The sequence below is a fragment of the Chanos chanos genome, chromosome 9 (genome assembly GCF_902362185.1).
Source record: "Chanos chanos chromosome 9, fChaCha1.1, whole genome shotgun sequence".
Lineage (NCBI taxonomy): Eukaryota > Metazoa > Chordata > Actinopteri > Gonorynchiformes > Chanidae > Chanos > Chanos chanos.
The window spans coordinates 28561984-28589483 of NC_044503.1; the positions used below are offsets into that span (position 1 = coordinate 28561984).

General features: G+C 45.4%; 3 protein-coding genes across 4 annotated transcripts in view; 2 read left to right on the forward strand and 1 right to left on the reverse strand.

Annotated features, from left to right (window-relative positions):
- megf8 (multiple EGF-like-domains 8) overlaps positions 1-17220 on the reverse strand; it is a 28342-nt gene extending 11122 nt beyond the window's left edge. The window contains exons 1-30 of the mRNA XM_030783417.1: positions 16961-17220; positions 15858-16021; positions 13709-13918; positions 12962-13142; positions 12404-12492; positions 12020-12233; positions 11562-11742; positions 10913-11058; positions 10678-10788; positions 10038-10189; positions 9523-9624; positions 8916-9063; positions 8285-8448; positions 7676-7879; positions 6251-6454; positions 5613-5858; positions 5269-5387; positions 4995-5126; positions 4627-4740; positions 4330-4413; positions 3894-4148; positions 3438-3622; positions 2832-3045; positions 2263-2503; positions 1984-2116; positions 1400-1653; positions 977-1087; positions 599-717; positions 144-369; positions 1-19 (exon numbers count right to left, since the gene is read on the reverse strand). The exon at positions 1-19 is cut by the window's left edge and continues 153 nt beyond it. Coding sequence (XP_030639277.1) covers positions 1-19; positions 144-369; positions 599-717; positions 977-1087; positions 1400-1653; positions 1984-2116; positions 2263-2503; positions 2832-3045; positions 3438-3622; positions 3894-4148; positions 4330-4413; positions 4627-4740; positions 4995-5126; positions 5269-5387; positions 5613-5858; positions 6251-6454; positions 7676-7879; positions 8285-8448; positions 8916-9063; positions 9523-9624; positions 10038-10189; positions 10678-10788; positions 10913-11058; positions 11562-11742; positions 12020-12233; positions 12404-12492; positions 12962-13142; positions 13709-13918; positions 15858-16021; positions 16961-17135 — 4897 coding nt within the window. The 5' untranslated portion in view covers positions 17136-17220. The remainder of the gene's footprint in view (positions 20-143; positions 370-598; positions 718-976; positions 1088-1399; positions 1654-1983; positions 2117-2262; positions 2504-2831; positions 3046-3437; positions 3623-3893; positions 4149-4329; positions 4414-4626; positions 4741-4994; positions 5127-5268; positions 5388-5612; positions 5859-6250; positions 6455-7675; positions 7880-8284; positions 8449-8915; positions 9064-9522; positions 9625-10037; positions 10190-10677; positions 10789-10912; positions 11059-11561; positions 11743-12019; positions 12234-12403; positions 12493-12961; positions 13143-13708; positions 13919-15857; positions 16022-16960) is intronic.
- A 4968-nt stretch (positions 17221-22188) lies between these two features.
- Positions 22189-25844, forward strand: trim35-28 (tripartite motif containing 35-28). The gene is made up of 6 exons (XM_030783432.1): positions 22189-22611; positions 22995-23090; positions 23620-23850; positions 24064-24086; positions 24288-24406; positions 24647-25844. The coding sequence occupies exons 1-6, from the start codon at positions 22189-22191 to the stop codon at positions 25180-25182; spliced, it is 1428 nt and encodes a 475-aa protein (XP_030639292.1). The 3' UTR covers positions 25183-25844.
- A 1457-nt stretch (positions 25845-27301) lies between these two features.
- epb41b (erythrocyte membrane protein band 4.1b) overlaps positions 27302-27500 on the forward strand; it is a 15257-nt gene continuing 15058 nt past the window's right edge. For both annotated transcript variants that reach the window (XM_030783418.1, XM_030783419.1), the window contains exon 1: positions 27302-27500. This exon is cut by the window's right edge and continues 34 nt beyond it. The gene's annotated coding sequence lies outside the window, so the exon portion shown is untranslated.

Consider the following 27500-nt stretch of genomic DNA (forward strand, 5'->3'; position numbering starts at 1 on the left):
CCGGGGGCAGCACCGTGCTCTACAGAAACAAAGTCGGACAGTGTCAATACGTCAGCTTGATACGCTACTGAACCCCGAACAGCGGAACAAAAAAATCACTCTGCACTGTGAAAAGAAGACACATGGAAACACAGTTTTACTACCTTATACTCTTTCCACACCAGACTGCTTAAGTTGAGGCTCCAGGTATCCATAGCGACACCTTTCTGTGTGACACCGCCCACCACAAGCATCATGGGGTGAACGGTCCCTTGAGGGTCGTGATTGGACACCAGAGCAGAGGCGTGATGATAGCGCGACGAGGGGGCGGAGCCTTCCTCAAATGAACTGGTCAGCATCTGAGTCCAGCGACGCTCGACTACAGAATACCTGAGACGGCGTCGACCAGGAAAAAAAAATCATCCAGTCAAAAGAGTCCAGTCAAAGAGACACAACTTGACTTAAACCATTAATAACTTAGTCAAGTGGATTCATGACAGACTAAAAAAGGCTTATTTTTAATACCCTTCCATATAACCTAAAATAGCCATTAACTTCTTAACCTAAGGAGAACCTACTGTTTATCAAAGCCTCCAGACGTGTATCAAGGGGTCCGTACCTGTACACATTTCCCAGAATGCCCTCTGAGAGCGAGAGGCCTCCATACATCCATAACGTGCCCTGTGGTCCTGAGATCAAAGAGTGGCCCATCCTCTGGAGGAATCTGTGGGCGGGGTTCTGACAGGGGACAGGGGGGCAGAGCTACATTAAAACTTATTTAAGACAGTAAGACTACACCCTGGAGTGTGTGTGTGTGTGTGTGTGTGTGTGTGTGTGTGTGTGTGGGAGTGTGTGTGTGTGTGTGTGAGTGTGTGTGTGTGTGTGTGTGTGTGTGTGAGAGTGTGTTTGTGAGAGTGTGTTTGTGTGTGTGTGTGTGTGTGTGTGTGTGTGTGTGTGTGTGTGTGTGTGTGTGCGTGTGCGCATCTGGCACTCTTACCGCAGTGAGCTGAGTGTCTAACAGTGTCTCCCACACCATGCTGGCAGAGTCAGCGGACGAGGAGCAGTCTGGTCCGGCCCAGTGCTCTGTGCACACACACACTCCCAGAGTCTGTCACAAAAAAAACACACACAGAGAAACAGGGTTTGACCCACGCACGGTTTTCACAGGAAGGGACCAGCGACTGTCTCCGCTGGCGAGATATTTCTGTCCTCATGGGAGGTGTGAGACAACAAGAACCGAAACCACATGCACACCCACACACAGTCTCTGTTTCTAGAACAAAACACAGAGAAATACTGTTCAAAACACACACACACACACAGACACACAGAGACGCACACACACACACACACACACACAGAGACACACAGACACACAGAGACGCACTCCCAAATTCTCAAACTTAGAATTTTCTCTCACCACATTGCAGACGCCTCTTCCTTCCTCTGCCCCACAGTTCCCTGGGCACACGGGGCGGTCGCAGTACGGACCCCCGAGGCCCGGGGGGCACTGGCAGAGCCCGTCGTGGCACTGGGAACCGGCCGGGCACTCCGACAGCCCGTGCTCCCCGTCCCCGCCGCCCCCCTCCTTACAGCGCCTCACCCAAAACGAGGCGTTAAAACCCTGAGGCCGGCCCGACGACACGTTCGCCTCAAAGTACACGGAGATCACGCCTACGGACAAAACCGAAACCAACGGCAGAGTTAAAACAAGAGCTGAGGACTCGATTGGTGAATCAGACTGTCAGTTCCATTCTTCTCTTGACGTAGGACGCAGACCAGGAGAGAGCAGGCTCCTCCTCGAAGGCTGGAGCGCGTTTAGGCTTTTTGCTCCAACACCATACAGACCTGACTCCTTCAGCTAATCAAAGCAGCCTCAAACTATGAGATTTAGGCACGTTAGATTAAGATTGGGAACTAGTCCTACAGGCGAGCAGCTCTCTAGAAGTAGCAAGCTCGACGTGCGAGGTCACGTAAAAATCTTGAAGAGAACGATATAATCACCTGACGTAGCCTCGACCGTGATTGGCCGGTTCCTCGTCGTGCCGCAAAACGCGCCAATCAGGTTGTGGTCTGAGTGAACCACGCCGTTGCTGAGGAACCTCGGCAGGCCGTCGAAAACATAAACGTAGGAACTCTGTGCGACAGAAAAAGACAGATTAGTAAGTCATAATGAAACACATACATTATTAATTACACGAATAAGCAATTACAGTCCTACCACTCTGAGGCCAGTAATACACCGACCTGTGCAGTGTCTCAGAGGGGTTGTGAGATACTGACCGTGCACTGTGTGTAAGAGTCCGGGTGGAGCGTCAGAGCCACGGGCGGGCACTGCTGCCCGGGCAGGCAGGGCGCCAGGTCCTCGGAGACAGAGAAAACCCACAGGCAGTGGGAGAGACCCCCCTGGCCCCCGGCCGCCCCGTGCCAGCCCAGAGAGGACGAGAGAGGAAGAGAAGAGGAAGAGGGAGAGGAGAGGAGGACGGAACGACCCTGACACTGCCGGAAACACGTGCCGTTGTTCCTGAATGAGGGAAAAGATAGAGGGAAGGGATGGATGAGTACAAAACAGATAAAGTCTTTAAAACTGCGTCAAAACCCGACAACTAAAACAACTCATGCATGATATTGTCCTTTGAAATTCTTTTAAAACACACACTAACAATTTGCTCCAATATCTATAAGATCTATCTCCAACATCTGTCCATCAGGTTTCAAAATTCCACACTGTTGTGTTCGCTGCACCTTCCTGTGGATGAAAAGTGTAACTAAACCGTGATTTTCCTGAATGTTCTATCCGTGAGCTAATACCCTTCATTGTCTTCAGACGACCAAGACAGAGGGATCATTACCTGGGGTCGCCGTAGTAACCGGGCAGGCAGGATTCGCAGTGGGGGCCCTGTGTGTTGTGAGTGCAGTAACACTGTCCTGTCTGATTGTGGCAGTACCCCTGGAGGGGGTCACCGTGCCCATTACACTCACAGGGCACACACCCCTCACCCCCAGCCAAGGCAGAGCCAAAGCTGCCCGGCCGACAGTGCTCGCAGTGAGGCCCCGTGGTCCAATCTGAGCAGGGCACAGAGAAAGAGGGTGGGGTAAGCGCAGAGTAAATCCACCAATCAGAGAGACAGATGGGAGGGGCATGAGAGAGAGCAGACTTGAGTAAATGCAGGAGTTTGAAAGAGGATCAAGACTGAGTCAAAATGACACCTTGAACCAAGCTAAATGCAAAGGTGACTCAGAGAGCAAAAAGCATATATCACACACAGGTCCTTCCAAACCCCTAATAAGCAAGTTACATGTAGCTGTTAATTACAGAAACGTGATAGAGGTTGATTGCCCAAAGTTAGGACTCAACATACACAAGGGATGAGAGATGAGACAGTGAAATATGTTAGCAGGAAAACAGTCAGGGTGTTATGGTTATCAGAGCAGGATGTAATGGAGGGAAACGCGACCTTGGCACTGGTCACAGATTCCCGGCGCTGTGATGCAGGTGCTGTGGAAGTTACAGCCACAGTCGATGTCACACTCCACTCCGCTCAGCACCAGTGTGGCCGGGTCCGAGGTCCAGCCCAGAGAACACTCGCACTCGAACCGCGGGCTGCCGCTACACTGCCCCTGTCGGCACTCATTAAAACAGCTACGAGAGAGAGAGAGAGAGAGAGAGAGAGGGAGAGAGGATTACAAATGAGACGTTACTCTATAACTACCCAGAATGCATTGCTGCCACCCAGAATGCATTGCTGCCTCAGCTTTTTTTTTTTTTTTCAGTGACTAAGCAAAATTGAAGACTCAACAAAAAGTCGTGAAAAAAAAACAAAAAAAAACCAAAACACCAAACAGACAAAGGGGATCCAAACATTCAGAGAGAGAGAGAGAGAAAAGACCAGAGGAGAGAGGGGAACACTTACGTTTTGTTACAGTGTCTGACCCCGTCGCCGGTGTAGCCCCTCTCGCAGTGGCACTCGTAGGACGTGGGCGTGTTCACGCAGGTGGCAAAGTCGTGACAGTCGTGCAGGCCCAGCCGACACTCCTCCACGTCCGGACAGGACGGGTACGACCACACCGCCTCCCTGTCTCCCTCCATCATCCCCTGCTGCAGCTCCGGCTCCGGCTCCGGCTCCATCTCCATCAGCCGCGGGGGAGAGGACGTCTGGAGCTCGGGGCTGGGGTGGGAGGGGGGGAGAAAAAAAAAAAAAGGGGGAGGAGGAGAGAAAGGTAGAAAAGAGGAGACGAAAAGCGTGAACATTCAGAAATAGCGCGGATCGTATTTTCAGGTGTAAAACCCGGCTTTTGAAAGCTGCGCAGGGGAAAGTTAAAATGAGGTCGTATTGAGGTTGTACTGACGTGGTCTCTCGTGCTTCTGCCACAGCCACACTGCAGTTATACGCTGAGGGGTCGTCCATGCCCGCCCAATCACCTCTCAGACACCTGACACACACACACACACACACAGGGACAGGGACAGATATTCACTACTGCAAAGTCACTGGTGAAGTCATAGACGAATAACTCAACGCGTGAATGCCTGTGGTGTGTGTGTGTGTAGTGTGTGGTGGGTGAGTGAGTGTATTGTGTGTATGTGTAGTGTGTGGTGGGTGAGTGAGTGTATTGTGTGTGTATGCGTGTGTCCATGTGTCCTACCTGCCGATGGTGGGGTTGTTATAGTCACCACACCAGCCACACTGAAAAGTCTGCAGACACTCTGAGCATGTGCTGAGAGCAGAGCACTGCTTACACTGAGGAACAGAGTGGACACTACACACACAGAGAGAGAGAGAGAGATGCAGAAAGAGAGAGAGAGAGACGCACAGAAAGAGAGAGAGAGAGACAGAGAGAGAGAAAGGGTAAGATAAGGGGTTTCGAGGAAACAGAGGCATTCAATTTAATACGTACATCAGAAGATACTGCAAAAACAGATGGCTTGTCTGACCCTTCTGTACTGAGGTTATCAAACTGTACTGAGTGTATCAGGGGCTGTTTTGACTCAGATGGAGACTGGAGAGGATTACCTGTCATACCAGTCCCTGCACTCGCCGTAAGGGAACTTGGTGAGATAGGCCGCGAAATAAAAACAAGCCTGAGCTGATTCACACCACGCACACTGACTGGAGTTAGACAAACACTCGGCACATGTTGTTCTCCTGTTACACACAGAGAGAGAGAGAGAGAGAGAGAGAGAGAGACAGAGTGTGTTAATCTGTGATGAAAGGTGGCGGGATGATTCAGTTTGTGAGTGGGCTGTAGAAATGTGTTAGTCAACAAAAAGACCCAGAGTGCACTTACTGGTTGCAGACTTTGGGACAGCCTCCCGGATCCCGGATGGAACCCTCCAGTCTCCCGCGGCGACTGCACAGGTAATCCCCCTTCTTACTGGAGTTGATCTGCCACTCGCAGTACGGATCCTGCAGGAGGTCAGAGGTCAGAGGTTAACATTCAACCACTGATGTCACTCCTAATCTAAACACGGTTACGTTCCAATTATATAACTGATATCTATACATTTCAATATCCCAGTTTAAAAATGTTCTGTACTGCGTGATATCTTGTACACAGTGAAGAATATTCTTTGATAAACTGGTGTCTAAGGCTCTGGCCTGAGGTGTGTGGTTGTGTAGAGTGTGGAGTACCTGTGTGCATGTGGTGCAGTCTCTGTACTCCTCACACAGGGTGCAGTGCTGCGGGTGGAGCAGTAGGTGGTGTTTCTCTCCTCCCTGGGGGTCGGTGCAGGGTTGGTGGGTGGTGTTGGAGCGGAGCAGACACAGGCTGAGAGAGGGACACCAGCCGCAGGACTGATCAGACAAACACGCTGTGCACGAGCGGTAGTGTTCGCACGAACCCGACCGGTACGGCTCCAGGAACAGGAAAGAGATCTCCTGAGAGAGAGAGAGAGACAGAGAGAGAGAGAGAGAGAGAGAGAGAGAGAGAGAGAGAGAGAGAGAGAGAGAGAGAACATATAAGGATATAAATGCATGTCTATACTTTTTTGGTGATTACAAACATTACAATAAATTATTCAATTCAACACCCAGGGGCATTTGTGAAGTTTCTTAATCTAATCGGATTAACAGATAAGATAATATAAAATGAATAAACTGAGCACTGGATGGTAGAATCTGTAAAACACGTCCGACCAAAATCTGGCTTTCCTTATTAATGACGCATTGACATTTTAACAAACTCATCTTAACACAAAAGCGTATTCTTGCGTATGTTTTCCCAGCATGCTTTGAGGGAGGGGGGGGGGGGGGGGGGCATGATCACTCACACTGCCTCCAGGTAAGGCGGTTCGGTTCCACGTGAGGGCCATTTCGCTGGTCTGACCCGACGCAGAGTTGTTGAGGTAACCCTCGGCCTGGACCAGGTATCGGTTGCCCCGGGTGAGGTTCTGGAAGAGTCGAGATCCGTCGGGCCTGGTGAGCATCCGTACCTCCTTCTCCTCCTGAGCGGACCACTGAGCCAGAACGTCCGTCTGCAGGAGAGAGACAGTCACAGTTAGTATGACTCCACTCACTTTTGCGTTCATTCGAGCCTTTTTTCCCCCCAAATTTGGACCGTCAAATGCCCCCATGATCTCTCGTCCGTCTGTCCGTCATACAGTGAGAATGGGGCCAGAACAAACTCCCTCTGACAAGTGTCTTAGACAGCTTCTGAATCGTTTCATGATGCGAGGTGCTTAGCATCATCCGTATCCATGGACACCAGTCTGGTTGTTGTGTGATAGCTACATAGGCGTCTGTCCATCATAGACGCCAGCGACACACCGTGATCAGGAGAACGATGTTCAACAGGCGTGCCACTCGAAATTCCTTTCATTACATATTTATTACATATGTATAGCACATAATGTATGTTTAGACATAGTTTATTACAGGACTAACAGTGGTTCAGTGCACACATTCAGTGCTCTGTCAGAGGGCAAAGGGGCTCTAATCTATTTCTTACTTTGGAAGTAGGGGGGTGGGATTTCTAACTAGCCACTTAAAAAGCTAACTCTGCACATGTCCATGTTTTTACTTTGTGATCGTGAAGCCTCAGATCCACAGGAGTGGTTTAGGGGCTGGGTATGTGAAAAAAAAAGAGTGACCACAGATGCCCTGAGTCTCCTTATTGTCTCTGTTCAAACACTGTATCCACTCATTCATACGGAGGAGATAAAGGGAACTGATCTCATGATAAAAATTTACCTCAGGACTTATGGCTGTGTCCGAAATGGCATACTGCATACTGACCCAGTATACACTGTGTACTGCACACTACTCCACACGCTAGTATACAGTATGGTACGCAATTATGAGAACTTTCCTGTAGTGACCTACACGTTTGCTATCGGTTGGGCTATCTGTTCTGTTAAAATCTAACAACACACGACTACCACAAATCAAAAGTAGCCCTATAAGAAAGCGTATGAAGACTTATTACGCCAAAATATGCAACTGATACATTTATATGCAGAACTGCAGGTGGAGTAGAAGTTGAAGCCGGTTCTGTGGCTGTCCGCCATGTTTTTTAAATTTTTTGACAGTTGGAAATAACCGCGTTGCTTCATGGGATGCAGTACCCGACGAAGTGAGCTCCGGTTGTATACTGCAAATTTTCGGACACGGCCTATGTATATGTTTGCTGTTTGTTACGTGTGCATATATATTTTCATATATGTGTGTGTGTGTGTCTGTTTGGTCCTCTCTCTCACCAGTAGCAGAGAGTTGGGTCCAGGGGCCATCTGGGCGAAGAAGTGGAGTTTTTGGATGCGGGCCCACATGGAGACGGTCTCCTGGGGCGGGGGCGCGGGTGGGGGCGCGCCCCACAGGGGGTGAATGAAGCCCCGAAACTGCAGGGTCACGTCCATCTCTGTGGAGGGGTTAAGGGTGATGGAGGTACTGCGCAGGATAGAAACCTGAAGAGATGAGAGGTGTGAAGAGCGAAAGCAGAGGGAGAGAGTGGTGTGTGTGTGTGGGTATGTGTGTGTGACGACAGTCATTACATATCAGCCTGCTTCAGCAGAGACGTACGTCACACAACTTTTCACAGCCATAAGAATACAGTTAAATTAAAGACAGTAAAAGAAGACAACCAGAAAAACAGCCACAAAGAAAGAAAGAAAGAAAGACAGACGGAAAGAAAGACAGACAGAAAGACAGACAGACAGACAGACAGACTGAAAGACAGAAAGAAAGAAAGAGTCAATCTCGTGGAAAAGACCCCAGAGACGGTAGAGAACACAGAGGACAGCAGCCAGGGGTCAGACCCTGTAAGGAGAGGGTTGAAGGTGAGGGTCGTGGGGGTTGGGGTGTCTGCGTACCTTGTCGGGCTGCGAGTGGTTGCGCGGGTGCTGGAAGGTGAGCAGGTGCAGTCCCGGGACATAGTTCTCGGTGCGACAGGAGTGGAGGGAGGTAAGAAAACGCGTCCGCTCCCCCCACCAGCCATACGCCCCCGAGATCTGGTCCACGCGGCACGCACTGCGCTCTGCCAGAGGGCAAAGGTCAAAGGTCAAAGACAACAACGCAACGACAGGTGGCCGACCTTCGACTCGAGCCACGTCAAAAAACACAAGTCTGGAGACGCGCCTTTGCAAAAGGAGCAAAGAGCTGAATGCGTCTCTCGCTTAACAAACTTCATATGCAGCCAGTAAAGGCTCTTAATGCAAAATTTCAAACAGATGACCGATGAGGCAAAAGCATCTGAAGTTACTTAGGGTTAGAAACACGTGATCAGTCTTGTGATCATGACAGAAACCCTAAGAACGGATCAACAACCTCAGAGTACTCAGTAATCCCTCATTTCACACAACTGATCCAAATGAAGACACGAAATGCAGGTTTACTAAGCATATTGAGGATGTTCATCCATTTGACAGCTGTTCGTTTCACCGCTTTATTGTGTACTGACTCTTTTTCTTTAGTCTGTCTCTGTCCCTCCCACTGTAGTCTCACCTGACACAGGTAAACAGGACTCGTTCTGCACACACCAGCCGAAGTCTCCGGGGGCGCGTGGGAGAGAGCCCGCCTTGCCACTGAACACGAGACACGACTGGCAGTCAGACAGGAAACGGGCCAGGCCCAGACACCCGTTGCTGCCGCACTGAGGACAGGGAGGGAACGACAGCCAATCACCCCATGACAACATTGCAATGGCAGAGAACAGAAAAAAAAATCCAGGTTAAATGACATGTTAAAAATACCTGAGGAGCAGAGATATAAAAGAGAGAGAAGGGGATATGAAAGAGGAATGAGGAGGAGTAAAAGAGAGAGAAGGGGATGTGAAAGAGGAATGAGGAGGAGTAAAAGAGAGAGAAGGGGGTGTGAAAGAGGAATGAAGAGGGTTAAAAAAAAGAGAGAAGGGGATATGAAAGAGGAATGGAGAGGGGTGTTTTGAAAACTGTGAGTCACATCATTAAGAAAAGACATAAAGAGAAAAAGAGAGCAGTGTTTTTGAGGGGGAGGCTTGAATGGTGAGGAGAGCAATGGGGACAGAGTAAGAGAAGAAAAGAAATGAAGAAAGACTGAGAGGAGACAGAGAGGAGATGGAGAGGAGCGGTACCGGGTCAGTGGGATGGTACTCCCTACAGCGCCCCTCGCACCAACTGCATTCTGGGTTTTTCAGACACAAGCTCTCGTCTGGGGCCTCTGCACACACCGCATCCTGAGGTAAAAACACACACACACACACACACATTTATAATCACTTCACTTAACAGGACAAATTAAATATTTTTCTTTTTTTTTTTTTATTTGCTGTTCTCACTAAAAATCAGCAAAAACCTGACTGAAACACAACAAGCACAAAGGAAAACAAAAGAAAAAAAAAGATAGATATATATATATATATATGTGTGTGTGTGTGTGTGTATTCATATATATATATATATATATGAATACACACACACACACACATATATTTATGTATGTATGTATGTACACACACACACACACACACACACACACATATATATATATATGTATGTATGTATACACACACACACACACACACATGTTTATTTCCCAGAGAGGAGTTTCTTGTAAAGGCCCAGTGGTAAATGCCAGTCTGCCACTCACCCTGTCTCCAGGGTCACTGCTGACAAACAGAGGAACCTTGTAAGCCACCAGGTCTCTACGGGCGACGCCGCTGTAACCCCCGGCAACCAGCAGCACGCGGCCCTCCATGACAGCGGCCACGTGGGAGTACCGCCCCCTCACTGACTGGCCTCCTATTAAAGCACACAGAGAGGATACACTTTTTTTTTCACTTTTCTCCTCTGTAAACCTGGCAACATTTCAGATACCCAAGTCAGCAGAAAATTTGACTTTGTCTGTTTGAAGGATCTGAATTCAGTGTCACTTGACCAGTGAGTTACAAGAACTGATGATTTGGTTCACATCAACCTACTGAGACACTTTGTAGACCCGTAAGAATTGGGGCTGGTTCCACTGTGGGGAAAAAAAATGTCATCATACTTTTTGGCCGAACGTAAGAAATTTTGGCCTGTCTTTCATCGTCTGAAGTCTGACGTTACGTGACGTAAGTATCCTGAGAAAGTTAATATTACATATTTTCTTTTCCATTCAATTCATAAACCACCCAAACCTATTTTTCCACACCGGCAGCCCATTTCTTTTATTCCCTCTCTCATTCAATTTCCCCGTCTCTCTCTCTGTCCCTCCCACTCTCTTTCTGATTGGTTGAACGACCACTCACTCTGGATGAGGCTTTCCCCTGGAGACACCCACTGGTGACAGCCCAGATGGTAGAAGAAGATCTCCTCGTCGTAGCACTTCTCCTCCGTGTAATGAATGTGCACGTTTCCTCCTGCAGGAGAACACACGGAGGGAGCAGAGGGTCAGAGACGCGCCGACGTTGCGTTCAAACGCACCGTGGTCGTATTTGATCAGTGTTCACGGGAGTGACGTGACACAGACAGGAGAAGACCTACCGTACACGACCATGTAGTTGCCGATCACCGTTGCCGAGTGGAAGGCCCTCTCTCTGGGTCCGTTGGCAGGGAAACGAGAGCGGAAAGAGGTCCAGAAGCGCTGGTCTACGTGGAACGCGTCCGTGGAGTTTACACGCACACTGAACCTGAGAGACGGAGTGAAATACAGATAGACAGAGATTTTTTATCTCAAACTGGAACACACACACACACACATATACACATTCAGAAAAGATTACAAAAAAAATCACTGAATAAAGACAGCTCTCTCAGTGAATTAGGAGTCAGGTCAACATCATGCCAAACTCTAAACTATAAGAACCAAACGCCCAAAATTCAAAGAACGGTTGCTCATGAAATACCAAATTATGTAGAACTACGAATAAATGTATGTCATTTTTTTAATCATGCCCTCACAAACACACACAACTATTCAGAAACAAACAGAAACTGTGAGCGATAAACGCACGAACTGATAACCAAACGTCTCGGAATAAAGCGGCCACTCTCGTACGGCGGGCGAATCGGTACCAAGAGTATTCAAACCAAGTCCAGATTTAACGCGTCGGGCGTCCGCGTGAAGTCATTAAGGGACGGGTGTCAGTCTAGATCTTTCGCGGCTAAGGCATCGATGGCTGTGCTTTCTGACCTGGCGGTGGTTGGCCGGTGCCCCCCGTAGACCAGCAGGGTCCTGGAAGGGGCGTGGTACACCATGCTGTGTCCCGCGGTGGCGGGGGGCTTCCCTCCCGACGGCTGGACCGCCTCCCACACGCCCTCCAACAGGTCGAAACGATAGAGAGAGGAGGAGAACATGTCCTCCTCTGTCCGACCTACGCGGGCATAGAGTGGGAGACGGAGAGAGCGAGAGAAAGAGCGAGAGAGAGGGCAGAGATAGAGGGATAGAGGAATGGAAAGGAGGGGACAGAAAACGTAAATACGGTCTGTGTACGTGATATATATGCGTAGGGAGAGGTCTATTATGTCATTATATTTATCTAGTTGTAATGATGTGTGTCCAAAAGTAATTACTCTGTCCGACTGTAATTGCCCCTCTTACGAAACTCATTCTGAAATCTTCCAATTCTGCTGATAAGCGTCCTTACTTACCCCCAAATACGTACAAATCGTTGTCCACAACAGCGGCTGCATGATTCGCCAGCCTCGGCGCCCCCGGGGCGTCCGATTGGCCGAGCTGTTGCCAGTCATTCTGCAGTGGGCGGTACAGCCAGACATCACTGGCCAATGTGTGGTTGGCAAGCTCTCCACCATAGATCACCATGTTCCCCTGCCACTCCACTGCTGTGTGGGAGTGACGAGCAGCCTAAAGGAAAAAAAAAAAGAGGAAGAGAGACAGAGAGAGAGAGAGAGAGAGAGAGAGAGAGAGAGAGTTAGTTCATTGTCACACCGCCCTCACAAAGCAATGACGTAAGCTGAAATAAACATCAGCGCTTTGGCCGTGGTCTGAGAGGGTTTTAGCAGTCGGTGTCTTACTGGTGCATTAGGATGGGACTTCCTCTGCCACTTGCTGGTTGAGAAATTGAACTCCACCAGATCTCCCAGGGCTCTGTTTAAGTCAAAGCCTAAAACAGGAACAGGAAAGAAAGAGACAAAACTATATAATCATCTCCGACGTATCCAGCGCGGCCCAGTGAAATTACAGTCCAAAGCAAATGACTCGTCAGCATCAGCAGCCGCCCGCTCCGGCTCGCACCGTCGGAGGGTTTAACCCAATCCACTTTCTCTGCTTCATCTTCACCGCTGACTGTTCTCACGTCCTGTCTCTGACACCACGCAAGCCATCTCCACTCTTTTATTCGTTCACACTCTTCTTCACTGTGCGTCTACATTTTCTGTCACTGACAATCATCTTATTCGGAGAGACTTCCAATCATGACTGTTTATGGCAGGGGTCTCATATGTCCAGAGCACTTGTGGGGAAAAGTTATATTCAAGGGGAGATCAGCAGTGAGCTGCTGCATGTGGGATCTGAACCAACAACCCTCTGGTTACCAGGTTGTATTGCTCTTGGGGGTCTTTCTCCTTGCTTACCTCCGAACATGTACATGGCTCCGGTGGAGGAGAGGTAGACCCCAGCGGAGGCAGTGCGTGGGGGGATCTTTGCATCCCCGTCGCTCACCTCCCACCATTGCCCCGCCCCGCTGTCGTCACGGAGACCCAACTGGCAGTTCCGTCCCATGAAGCCTGAGTTACACAGGCAAAGCTCACCTTTCTGTGTGTGTGTGTGAGAGAGAGAGAGAGAGAGAGAGAGAGAGAGAGAGAGAGAGAGAGAGAGAGGGGGACAGAGAGAGATACATGAAAGGATCAACACAAGAGTGAAATCATCCCAAAGCGAGGCAGAAGTTGTATGGCACAAAATAAAACGGACTATCCACAGCAAACTCGCCGGCTTCAAATTAACACTGAGACTTCGTGGACTCTTAAAGATATACACTCTTTGTGTTAATTCCACACTGTCAGGGATTCATTAAACACTGGTGAATTTACGCTGGTCTGTTCTTATCTGCATCCCTCTCACTCATTTGTAAAGGACAAGGAACAGCATAGAAAACAATAAAAGTCAAAAGCTCTAAGCCCTTTGTACAGTCCTTCCTCTTAATCTAACATCACCACAGAGAGACCTTTTAAACAGTTAAACTGCATTTTACAACCACTGAACAGAAAAGCCCCACAGCCTCATCACTCAGCTCTCTCTCACACACACACACACACACACACACACACACACACACACACACACACACACACACACAGACAGACACACACACACACACAGACCTTGTCACACTGGCCATGTAAGGAGCAGGCCTGGGCACAGAGGGGGGTGCTGCAGTCGGACCCTCCCCAGCCCTGGTGGCACTGACAACGGGAGGATGTGGCGTTACACCGCCCGTGGCCCCCGCAGCCTCCAGGGCACACCGAGGTGGAGTATGTGGCGTTGAAGCCCAGGAGGTTGTAGTTGGCGTCGCTGAAGAGGTGGAGGAGCATCTTTGGGAGGAGAAAGAAGGAGAGGGAATGAAAAGGATGGAAGCGCATAAGGAGAAGGAGATAAAACGGAAAAAAAAAAACAAACGGAAAGACTAAAGAATGCTGTGGTTTGGTTAAGGCAGATTTAGTTCTGAGTCACTACCTTATAAAATGACCCCATGCTGAGAGGAGATTCACGCTACTTCTGAGAGCGCGTTTTCTATAAACAGACTGTTTCTACTTACAAACAGACAGAAGTCCACACCTCTCTGTCTCATTCTTTAGCCCTGGGCTTAAACTCCAAAAACGCTTACTGGTGTGTCATAGCAACAAAAACAAAAACCTCACAAGTCGAAAAACCACAGCCATTACCAGAGAATGGACAAAAAAAAACACTACTGAGTCCTGAGTGCTTGTTTTCAGATCTACTGAATCCTGACAGCTCTTTATATAATATTAATGCTTTCTCAAAAACTGGTGGTACTGTGCGATGAATTTGGTGCCGTTAAAAAAAAAACTGCTTAACTATGAGAGCTAACAAGTCCTCTCCCTCGAGACAGGTCTTTTAATGAAGAGCAAGCTTTACTGTAAACTGAAAACATATCTGACTGAATGAGCAGTTGTCAGCAGGTTTACAGAGGAGGACGCAAAGTAAACATGCACACACAGCAGAGCCCTGAGAGAGCGAGAGAGAGAGAGAGAGACAGAGAGAGAGAGAGAGAGAGAGGGAGCGAGAGAGAGAGAGAGCGAGAGAAAGAAAGGGAGGGAGAGAGAGATGGAGAGAGAGAGAGAGATGGAGAGAGAGAGAGAGAGAGAGAGATTGAGAGAGGGAGGGAGAGAGAGGGGGAGAGAGAGAGAGAGAGAGAGAGAGAAAGAAAGGGAGGGAGAGAGAGATGGAGAGAGAGAGAGAGAGAGAGAGATTGAGAGAGGGAGGGAGAGAGAGGGAGAAAGAGAGAGAGAGAGGGAGAGAGAGAGGGAAAGAGAAAGCGAGAGTGAGAGAGAGAAAGAGAGAAGTGGAGAGAGAGAGAGAGAGAGAGAGAGAGAGAGAAGAGAGAGCAGAGCACTGTCAGTTCTGCTGTAGGCCTGGTCAGACACTATGCTATTCCAATACAGCCCCAGTGTAAACTCAAACCGAGGTGAGGAGGAGGAGTGTGTCCTGTTTGATATTCTACTGCTAACAGGCTAAACGTTGTGGATTTCACTCCTCATAACAACCAGCTTCATAAAGTTAAAGTAACACAGAAGACAATATACACTTCACTCCTCATAACAACCAGCTTCATAAAGTTAAAGAGACACAGAGGACAATATACACTTCACTCCTCATAACAACCAGCTTCATGAAGTTAAAGAGACACAGAAGACAATATACACTTCACTCCTCATAACAACCAGCTTCATAAAGTTAAAGAGACACAGAGGACAATATACACTTCACTCTTCATAACAACCAGCTTCATAAAGTTAAAGAGACACAGAAGACAATATACACTTCACTCTTCATAACAACCAGCTTCATAAAGTTAAAGAGACACAGAAGACAATATACACTTCACTCCTCATAACAACCAGCTTCATAAAGTTAAAGAAACACAGACAATAATATAAAAGACACTAATGGGTCAAAGTGCATCACACAGTAATGGTTAGAGGAAAAAGACTACCATCGTACAATTCATACACAAATATAACATAAGCAGGACTGTTTGTATTTGCTTCTTTGGTAGAAATTAACAAATCTTTCACGTCCTGGCCAAAAAAAAAAAAAAACCCATAAACCAAACAGATTATGAGCAAACAGACATCTCACTTCTCTCCTTGAACAGAAATGCTAGAGATGGTAGTGTGACATGGGAAACGCTGCTGTAAGAGGCACACTGCTTAAAATGCTGGACAGATTCCATTACTTGGGTTCTCATCTTCACCGGGTACACTCGCATCAGAACACAGTAAGACTCACCTTTCCAGACTTGGCCTCTATCGGCTGGGGAAGGGTGTTGCCGCTCAGACTGGCCAACAGGGGGCTCTGGTACGAGTCTCCATCGTAAACAAACAGGTAATCATAGGTGCACTCCGTTTCGATGAAGGTGAAGTTCAGTATGATGCGATAGTTACTGCTAGAAGCTGAGAGAGAGAGAGGGAGGGAGGGAGAGAGAGAGAGAGAGAGAGAGTACAGGTTTCCGAGTCATTAAACACTAGAAACATTTCCTTTGCACAAGAAAAGGAAAAAAATATTACAGAATCTCTCAGTGTGCTATTACATAAGAGACACTCAGCCAATGAGTTCATACGTCCTTAATTACAGAGAGACAATGACTATTATCAGCTTTTCACAATCTCTTATTAGTGAATAGGTTTGAGTGGTGATCTAATCAGTAATTACCAAAACAACAACATCCTACTCACACTTATCCATGATATTTTACAAATAAATATTAAACACGCACACACACACACACACACACACACACACACATACACACACAGTTTTTCTGCTGAACGTCTCCAATCTGGCAACCCACCCCTCAAGTGTTCCATTATGAAAATGCTAGGGGGGGGTTTAAAAACGGCTGTTTATGGAACAGAGGGTCACTGTTTGTGTAGTCGTGTATTGATTCATCCATGTGTCCTCCCACCATCTGTGTTTAATAGTTAAGTGTTCCTGGCATTCTGGTAATAGACTGACCTGCTAACGTTTGATCAAATGAGAGACTGCTGCTTTATCTCATTGTTAAGCCCCAGACATCTGATATATAAACTGTATCTGAACGCTGCAGACAACCACAATAGTGTCGCAGAAAACTAAACTAACCACAAGCACAGAAGTTGAGGACATCGGAGACTTATCTGCCTCTCAGTTCTTTTTCACTACCGTGATAGGGTTCTTCTTAAAAAAAAAAAAAAACTTCATTTGCATGTTTTTTTTTCCTCCTTTTTCATCATTACCTTCTAGACTCATCTAGGATTCAGAATGGGGTGTCAATGTTAACTGATACAAACTTGATTAAGTCAGACTCTCTCTCTCTCTCTTGCTCTTTTTCTTTCAGCTTTTCACACACTCACCCTTGATGAGCCACTCGCAGTTTCCATTCACAGAATAGTTTCCCGGACCATCAGTCACGTACCCCGACGGGGCCCTCAGAACCTGCCTGTGGCCCTTACAGTCCCCTGCCCGGCACCCCGGGGCCAAAACCGCCAGAACCAGCACCAGAAGGGGAGCTGGAATCGGGACGCCCATCCTCTCCTCCACCCAGAGACGGCGGAGGGAGAGACAGGAGGAAATGGGAGAGACCAGTAGTGTGGTTTAATGTGTTCACACCTTGAGAACCTTCAGAGACGGTGAGAGATAATAGATAGATGCTGGGTGTTATGATACACGAGGTGCAATTCTCGTCACAACGAATATTGGAGACGCAGAAATAAATCCAGAACGAGTTTGAAAGTAGTGCAGGAGCAGTCACCCTGCATAACTATATGGTATCATTATACCGAGTACGTGCTTCATGGTAAAAAGTCAGGCAACTGTAAATTAAATTTAAATTACTTCAAATCTGCCTTGGTGGTTGTTCTACAGTTGACTAACCATAATAACATTTCAAACTGTTTAAGTTAACAGGGCAACGGAATAAGTCTAGGACGAGACGATGCTTAAGTAACTCATCAAACAACGAATAAACTGTCTAAAAACATTTGACTTTAAGTGCATCTCGAACTGTATTATTTACCGACCGCTATCTCTGTTGTGTGTACTACCAAGCTAAACAGCCAGCGGTGGACAACGGAGCCAGGCTGTATTAGAAAATACCTGCACAGCTACAAATGTTAGCTGTAACATGATAAACACTGATGTTTTGGAGAACTGAGATAAATAAGCTATACTCGCACGAGCTTAAAAACAGGTAATATTCACAGCGTTAACTGTTAAGCCACCCAGCCAAACATCATTCAATAAACAGCTGTTTTCAAGACTAGCGAGCTAGCTAACTGCTTACATCTGCATATGCTAGCAGAACATAAAGACGAATACAAAGCAACACACAGGCAATTCCTTACATTAACAAGACTATCTGTTGTAATGCTATACATTAACATTATTGAGGTGATTGCGTGTAATTTATGTTAGATTGTAACCCAGCTGAGAGACCATCAACAGGGTTCGTAAAGGTAGCTGTGCTAGCCTATAAGCTAAACCAAGTAAAACGATTCTGGCTGCGCTAGCTGTTTCCGTTACTCACCCCTTGCCAAATCTCGAGCCCCATGGTGCGCAAAGAGCAAAGTAAATTAATTACATTCTGAATAATATGGAAGCATCCAATAGAGCCACAATGCCCCTCCCGTTAGCTTGCTCGTTAGAATTAGGGCAGTGTTCACTGGGGCTTCCCAGTTCACTGCTTTCGGGCAAGCGGACTGTTGTTACTTCCAGTGAGATTGGAGAGGGACGGCCTTCCAATTGGTGCCTCCGTAGCTAAGTCGCGACCACCCTTCCAGATGCAAATTCAGGAGAGCTCTTACATCCAGTGTAAATCCAGTCTAAATCGGAATAGTTAAAAAACAGACATGGGTGCATTGTGGTCAAATAACGATGACAAAAGCATCGTCTCAGCGTTGAGATCATTTATCAAACCAACACCGCACGGGGGGTCGTCATTCCCTGAATGGCGCAGCTTAACGATTGTGTTTGTATGAAAAGGGCTACCAATGTTGCGACGGTTGTCAACACACAAAAGCCCCACAATAGAAAATGGATCTATTGCCCCCCATTGACAATGAGCGGTATTGCTATGACACATTCGGATCTGCAGTGTAATGTTCATCAAATCTTACAGCCCTGCATAAAATGCAGTATGAAAAACGGAAGGAATTGCATAACACTTGGCCTTACGACAGACTAAATTATGGCTGGCTTCATTTGTATCCTCACTGGATCTTCGTTATCTTCGTTCCCCCCCTGTGTAATTGTGCCTCATTGTTTATGCACAAAGTATAGCCACCAAATCTTGCGTCCGTGTCCGTTTTCATATCCTGGCATTCAACGACGCACCAGCGCTGACCTCATATACCAGTGACACATCCAGCAGTTCTCACTGGCCTGAAAGATGAGGTGTGTCGTTATACTTTTCCCATCCGGCAACAAAGCATCCTGCTCTTCATTTCCAAATATGTTTTCAATAAAAGGGAGATAAAAGACATTTTTGTCATGCTTTATGTTCCCCTCGTCGTCATTTGCATGCCTTTTTCGTACCTCTCCTTTCATTTTTCTTCTTGTCCTCCTCTGTGTTTTTGTTCAACCTTTTTATCTTATACATTCACTTTTTCCACTCTCTTCTGTTTCTCCTTGTGTTTGAAGTCTTTACGCTCCTCTTTGTGTTTTTACCCTTTTCCTCCATCGAATCGTACATTGTGTCCACTTTCTCGTCTTGCACAACTTTACTCTCGGTCATTTCCCCTTTCCTTCAGTTCCACCCTCACCATCACCATCTCCTCTTTCTCCTCCACCTCTTTCTCCTTGTCTTCTTCTACCTTCACCTCCCTCATGTTCCTCTTCTACCTCCATCCCTTTTCCACGCTCTACATTCTCTCTGTCTCTGTCTTTTCTCTCTGCTCTTCAGCGTGATACTTTACCAGCAGCTCTCCAACTATCTCCACTTCATCCAGCGTCCACCTCAACCTCCTCCTTTCTGTATGATCTCCACCTGCATGTCGCCCACCCTCTTTATCTTGTCTCCCTCAACGTTTTTGTTTTTTGGTCTAATTTGTGCTCTGCGTTCTCCTCATTTTCTCCATTGTAACTTTCTCCTCTTCCATATTTTCCTCTGCCATCAACTCGTCGTTCATCTCCGGCCTCACCTCCAAAACCTTAGACGTCTTCTCCAGCGTCTCCTTCACCTCTTTCTCCTTTCTCTCCATCTCCTCCACGTCTCTCCCTGCCCGACAGGTCCTCCGCCCAATGTTCTATACTCCCTTCTCCCTGATCAGTGTTCTCATCATCAGTTTTCCCCTTTCTTTCTTCTCTGCCTACACTTTCTATTTCTCTCTCTTCTCCTCTAGTTTATCCAGGATCTCCTCCACTTTTCTCCTCGCCATCATTCTTTCACAGTCTCTTGCATGGTCTCCTCTTCCAAATGATCCATTTTCTTTCTTTCTCATTCCTTACCATCTCCTCATTCTCAATTTTTCCCCTTTTTTCACCTCCAGTATCCGTCTCAGATTCATTTGGACCTTCCGCTTATCCCGTTTCACTTTGCTTTTTTTTTTTTTTTTTTTGCTTTTTTATATTTATTTTTATATTTATATATATATATTTTTTTATCTTTTTTTTATACTCACCAGCATATGTTTTGTTGTGTTTTTCTATTTAATTAGCAAATATGTAAAGATCATGCACAGGTCACACGATTCATCACCTTCATTTGCACACTGGGGTCTGGAGCAGAGGAAGACCATCATTTGGTGTGGTGTCTCATCCTGTATCTGTCTGCAGAGGGATTAGAATGTGCAGTTTGCTCTGAATGCCTTGAGAATAAGTTTATGCTTTAAACCCAGTAATATTATAGAAAGCTATTCAGCATTATACAGAAATCCAGCAAATTTGTGTAGAAAACAGAAAAAAACATCATTGTTAGTGCACAATTTTACTACTTTTTATTTACATGGATTTCCGCACTGTTTGTTTACATATTCACTGTATCACCTTACACTGTCAAAAGCGTTTGGTGATATCCTGAATCCGAACACATCAGTGGAACATAACATTCCCCATGAAGGAATTTTATTTGACCTTAAGTCGTCAAATGGCATAGGCTTATTTGATGTAGCTCTTGTACTATTTGTCTGAGTTGACGTGAAAGTGACAACAACACATTAATAACATGTATACAAACAAAAGTTAATGCACCTGTCACAAACAACTCATAGAAATATTGCATTAAGTTCGAAAAAAAAAAAAATCAGACAACGTATCCATGGCATCCAGTGTAACAACACCATATTCTCTCACCCCTTATATCCCGAAGTGTTTTAAAATCTGTAGCTGTTACACAACAAGCTTTAAAATGGCTCCCAATATCTCTCGCTCTCTTTGAGTGATGATAGCATTATCCATGTCACTCAAGTAATTAGTAACAAGCCCTTGGGCAGGTCAGTGACATTACAGGGCCACTCCCTGTGGCTACTGGAGATTAGAGAACTTCAAAAAGCAACCTCTGCCCCGTCTCATTTAATACAAACTGACATAAAAAAAAAAAAAACAATAAGTTGGAAATAAACAAAGAACAACATACGAGTAATATTAAGCATAGCCCACTGTTGAATGTTATGTACGATATAAAATTATTGTATTGGATTAAACAACAAATGTTTAACTGAAATAGCCCCGTCAAAAATATTTGTTTTGCTGTCTGAAACACCACTAGAGGGCGTCGTAAACACGATCATGTGATGAACTTCCCTTAAACACTTAACCGTTGACTCTCAGGTTGCACATCTTGCCTCTGTAAAACACATCCTTTTCAAGTTTCAACAGACGGTTGTGTTCAGAGGAGAAAGCCCATAACTCTGAAAAGATAATCAGCTTTAACTGAAATTTATACTAAAGTGCAAACCTCACACTTTACTTTGTTATACCTCATACTACATGATTTGCCAAGTGTAGCACATAATGTTAATGATGAGCAAGTGTTAAACATTTATTAACATTTATCATATATGGATTCCGTTCGTCGGCATTTTCGTTCACGTGCTTCTTCATGGGTCTGTTCTAGATTCGAGAACATATGCGGGTAGGGAAATTACTTCACCCACTAATGAGCATAAGAGCAAAATATAACATTATAATTAACACTGTTAAGACATATTATTTATACTGTTAACACGTGTGTTCCTACTGCTCGCTAGGAGTCTTTTGTATTTTTTTTGTATCTTTCGCACTGCACTATAACGCGGGTGCTGAAATGAGAGGTACAAGGAATCTAGCCGGACGAGTTGTGCGTAGAATTCCTCTTAAAGGAATATTGGCTGGCCTTGAGTTCTCGAATGACGTATGCAGTCTAGCCTTTGTGATAGGTGTCTCGTTGCAGGAAGTCTTTCGATCAACGAACGCGAACTTTAAAGTGTGCTTTACTTTTTACTGTTCGTTTGAAAACGTTAAATTTTCATAGTAGACACTAGAACATATTAGTATTCAGTCGGTAAGTACAAAATTAGGGTGTCGGATAAACACTGTATCGTTCATTTAACAGTTGGAGGAAAACGAAAGTAAAATCGACTACAGTCAATTGCGAAGTAGAGCCACCATGTCGGAGCCCATGGATGAAGATGTTCCAGAAAGACCCTCTCTTCTCGAGACAGACTTGACTTGTCCAGTGTGTAAGGAGCTGTTCCGAGATCCAGTGCTTCTTTCGTGCTCTCACAGTTTCTGTAAAGAGTGTCTGGAAGCCAGCTGGAAAGCGCGAGTGAAGAAGGAGTGTCCGGTATGCAGAAAATGTTGCGACGGAGAGCAACCGATTCCCAACCGGGCCCTAAAAAACACGGCCGAAAACTACCAGAAAGAGAAAGGCTGGAGGGTACCGTGCGGACCAGAGCTTGTCTGCGGGCTGCACATGAGGGATTTGCAAATGTTTTGCCAGAAAGACGAGGAGCCGGTGTGTGTGGAGTGTGTAACTCTTCACAGAGGCCACGATCTTTACTCCCTCGATCAAGGGGTTCCTATCTGTAAGGTGAGGTGAGAGGAGGTCAGACCATAGGAATTAACGCTGTATAAATTCTATGTTGTGATTTGTTTTTAATCGACTGCTATATTGTTCCTGTATTCAGTTAGAGTGTATCGTTTCACATACCATTTGACCTCAAGAGTTACTGGATTGCGGAAGTCAAATTTTAGGAGTAGGCCTACAGTTTATTCTCATACTAGCAGGCTGTAATTTAGGATGACACAGCGTGTGCAGGCTTATGAGAAATATGATATTAGCTCTGAGTATGAACTTTGTTTTACGAAATGTGTGTCACATGTCTCGGTCGTCTCTGCTGTAAAACTGCTGGTCTATTCTTAACGGCTTGCATTAACAAGTGTCACACCTGAACCAACACCTTATCTCCACAGGGCGAGCTAAACATAAAAATTAAAATACTGACGGACAAATTGGACTCCTTCAAAAGAATGAAAAGGCGATATACCGAAACAATAGCGTTTATCCAGGTGAGTTATTTATTAGACAAGTGGAATCTTTTGTGAACAAGAACATTCTTTAAACTAATTACACTATTTTCAAATATCTGTCTATACCTTACTTAATGAGCAGTCTGTCTTTGTTAAGAATATGATATTAATAATATTATTTCTTTATTAATACATTATCTCTTTAGTTTTGACCCAAAGTCTCTGGTCCACGATGAGTTAATGAGAGTACTTTGCAAATAAACATAAGATGCCAGGAAGTCTCTCCTAGACAAACAAACAATAAAACACAAAAACAAAATTCAGTGGAATGTCTGTGGAATATTTGATCTGAGGCATTTAGAAAGTCCTTTTTACTATGAGAATCACCTTTGTACAAGTAATTCAATAGACTGTCTGTAAAACCGAAAAGAACAATAAAGATGTAAATATCATAAAATGTCTTTTGACGTGCACTGCCTTGACCTATGAGGACATTTGGATGTGGTTTTGCGCCGAGATTCACCGACGTCCTCTCTTTTGTGTCTCGTTTCCTGTGCTGTACGGTTAGAGCCAGAGCGAGGAAGCCGAGCAGAAAATCAAGATGGAGTTCGAGCGACTTCGCGAGATCCTCGCTAAGCAAGAAGCTTCTAGAATCCATGACTTAAAGAGAGAAGAAGAGCAGAAGAAACAGATGATGAAGGAGAAAATCGACAACCTCACTCGTGACATCGCCTCCCTCGCCGAGCTTATCCAGTCGGTTCGAAGGGATATGGGAGCGGAAGATTTGGTTTTTCTAAAGGTACGAGGCTCACCTGTATTGAAAGGTTACTGTTGGATGACCCTTTTTTTTTCTTTGCCAAAATCAACCCCTTACAGTAGTTTGGTTTAATTTTAGGAGCTGTAGTTTTAGAAGCTGTGTATATATCGTAAAATAACACAAAGCAGCACTAAATTCATTTCGCAGGATTCACTGTACCATACTGATGCGTTAATATTGATTTTGTTTTCACAGAACTTCCGATCCCTGAAGCAAAAGTACGTATTCTGCCCTTTTCGGTCCTTTCAGTTTCTGTATGTCCATCCTCTCACGGCAGCAATTTCAGTTTCTCTTAACCCACTCACTAGAACGTGTTTTTATATCATTTAACTTTTAGTCCTTCAGCCTCTGATTGCGTGTGTACAGTAAGAAGAACGCTGTCGTGATCTAAAGACATTTGAACTTTTGTCTCACTGAAGGGCACAGTGGACAGCTGAGGATCCACACAAGGTGTCTGGAGCTCTCATCGACATGGGAAAGCACGTTGGCTGTCTGGGTTATAAAATCTGGGAGAAGATGCAGAATGAAATTCAGTATTGTGAGTACAGTATAGTTTGTCTCAATGTTTTGTACCCAATGCACTGTTACCCATTATTATTACCCATACCCCGGAGCTCAAGTATTTAGAGTTAAGACATATATTACTCTTACAAACATTATAGAAGTGTTTTTGAATTGTACAAATAACAAAATCTTGACCGATTATTCTCCCATATTTAAAGCTTTGATTACTTGTTTGCAGTATTTCTCTAATTTGTGACTTCTTTCTTTAATGTAGTTCCTGTTATACTGGATCCCAACACGGTTTCTCCCTGGCTTGCCATGAGTCCTGACTATTCCAGCGTGAGAGACAGTCCAGAGAGACTGTCCGTTCCGGACAACCCGGAGCGGTTTGATCCGTGCGTCTTCGTCATGGGCTCCGAGGGCTTCTCGACCGGGCGTCACCGGTGGGATGTCTTCGTTGGCGACAACCCCAAGTGGATTCTTGGAGTGTGTAAGGAGTCCATCATACGCAAAAGGAAGTTCACGGTGACAACAACAGGAGGGGTGTGGACCATCGGGTTGAGTAAAGGGGTTTACAGTGCCCTGACGACCCCTCGCACGACGCTGACGGTGGAGAGACGTCCGGAGAAGATCAGAGTGAAGCTGAATATGGATAAAGGAGAGGTTTCGTTTTGGGATGCGGATCTGGCAAAGCATTTGTGCACCTTCACGGATAAGTTCCCCGGAAAGCTGTACCCTCTGTTTGGTCCCGGCCTTCACACCACGCCAATGGCCATCCAACCCGCCAATCTCAGCATCCACAAGCAATGACAGGATCGTGTCTGGGCAACAAATGTGTGTTGGCTGAATTTGTTGGACTTATAGGAGATTGTCTGTTTGATTTCCTCTGTAGATACTTCTTCAGACGAGTGTGGTCGAAAATGTAAGACAAAATTTCAAACACATTACAGGTATTAAGGTTAAACTGAAACGATGTTCCTGTGTATATAAATGACCAGCGGCAGTCTTTCCATCAGCTATCAACAAATCACCACCAAATACATCTCCGCATTCACAGAATACTTTAGAGCTTAGTGCCTGAAATGATTTTTCATGCTCCTTTTACAGTTGTCTAAGGACTTAGTCTATACCTGCAGTTATGGTAGTTATTTTTAATATACCATCTATAACATGTCCTATACGTATCTAGGTAAATGATGTTCGTTATTATTCGTAATTGACATTATTCATCATTTTTATGTGAGAAGACAGAATCAAATTTTTGGTTTATTTTACATGATAGCTTTACACGGTTGTTACTAACGCAAAATTATTACATCCTTATCACCAGACTGAAAAAATGAAAGAGTGAAAAATAACAAAGTAGCGAAGAGGTATGGAAGATGGTAGCACTGGACTGTTTTAATTTAAGAGTGATCATTTGCCAGGCACAGTAATCACTGAGTTGATAACAGGTGTCTGAGATGCGGCTGAGCTGTGCAGACTGGGTCATACATGGGGAGAAGGTATGTTGCCTGAAAACATTTGGGGACCTCTAGTCTGTCTAGTGTGTTTTTTTTGGGGGGGGAGGTTTCCGGAGAGGGACTTGATGTTTTTGGATGATCTTGACAACCAGTAAACGAACTGATTTTTTTCGGTGGATTTTTAAAGCGTGTTGAGTGGGTGTTTTCGTTTCCACATTCATCCCTTTGCACTGAATCGTAGGGGCCTTAATCTTATACTACTATATATTAAATGATATGATTCTTGTGTCTTTCTCATATTTAATGACTAGATTTATTACGTGCAGAGAAATTAAAAAGGTGTGTGTGTGTGACATTTTGAGATAACAGCGTGTTTGACACTGCTTTTTTTGTTGTTCTGTTTTGTTTTGCTTTTTTACTCTGGAAAAGGTAAATTTACATAAGCATTCAGAATTCTTTTGGAATCGTAAAGCAACAAAAATGTAATTCAGTTCTATTTTCCTAACTTTGTTTCTTTTTTTTTTTTTTAATGAACTAAATATCTGTCTAATCATTGTGAGAGCATCCGGAAGTTTCCGTCATGCTGTGAGCCCATATCGGTATAACGTAAATGCATGAATCCAGAACATCCCGTAAAGAGAGAGGGCATCACAGAGATGTGTGTAGGAATGTTCTGGATCATTTGGAGATTACAAACCGAGTGAAGACGAGTCAACAGACTATATGAGTATGAAGGAAATCTACACTAAAACAACAAGCCATTTGTATGAAATGGAGACGTTCTGTTAAAATAGTTGTGTTAAATACAGCAAGGTGTCTCTACTGCAGAATTGTCTAAAAACCAAATAAAATGAAGCTTAATCCCCTCTGTGTAATCCCCTGTGTAAGTTATTTTGGTGTAGTACGTTGTTGTGATTCTTTTTTCACACTTCCATTCAGAAGTAAGAAAATATTGCTTTATTTTCTGTAGTTTCAGAATCGAATAGATTTTTCTTTTAGTGGTACAAACAAGATGTCGAGGTAACTCTGGAGGATCTGGATGAAGCCGGTGAGAGCAGTTCTATCGCTATGTTTGTTAGTGTTAATACACGTCGTGGTTAAAAAGCTTGGACAACGGAATCTGACACTGATTTCACTCGGCCATCAGTCCTAACCCCTCGGCCTCGTCATCCTAATGGTAAAAGTCACCGTTGATACGTCCGCGGAGGCTTTGAGCCTGTGCGTGTGCTTGTTTGTGTGCTTGCTTGTGTGTATGTGCGTAACGGTTTCGGTCCTATCTGCAGCGTGCATCTGGTCTAGTCTCCTATGGGTCCCACCGAGTCCTTCACTGCTAACAGAGATAAAGAGAGACAGGGCTGTTCCCAGGATTCCTCTGCGCTCGCGTTACCTCTCATAGACGTGCGCGCGTTCCTTTCCATCGTCATATGCTGAAAGTCGTATCTGTGTGCGTCACGTCTCCGAAGGGCATTTTAAATAACCTGTGATATTGACAGTGGTGCTAGGTGGCTCGTCTTAAAAGTGTGTCTAGAACCTTCTTTGATGAAATCGGTTTTTAACAGAGGGTTTTTGAATTAAAAAGAAAGAAAGAAAAACAGAGTTCGTTCTGACGTCATGGGAAGTTCTGGTGACCCACCTCTCATTTAACTGTTACACCAAGTCACAGTT

Coding starts and splice junctions, on each gene's coding strand:
- trim35-28 (XM_030783432.1), top strand. CDS start 22,189: ATGTCGGAGCCCATGGATGAAGATGTTCCAGAAAGACCCTCTCTTCTC. Junction 23,091..23,619: donor AAACAATAGCGTTTATCCAG/GTGAGTTATTTA, acceptor CTGTACGGTTAG/AGCCAGAGCGAGGAAGCCGA. Junction 24,087..24,287: donor TTCCGATCCCTGAAGCAAAA/GTACGTATTCTG, acceptor GTCTCACTGAAG/GGCACAGTGGACAGCTGAGG.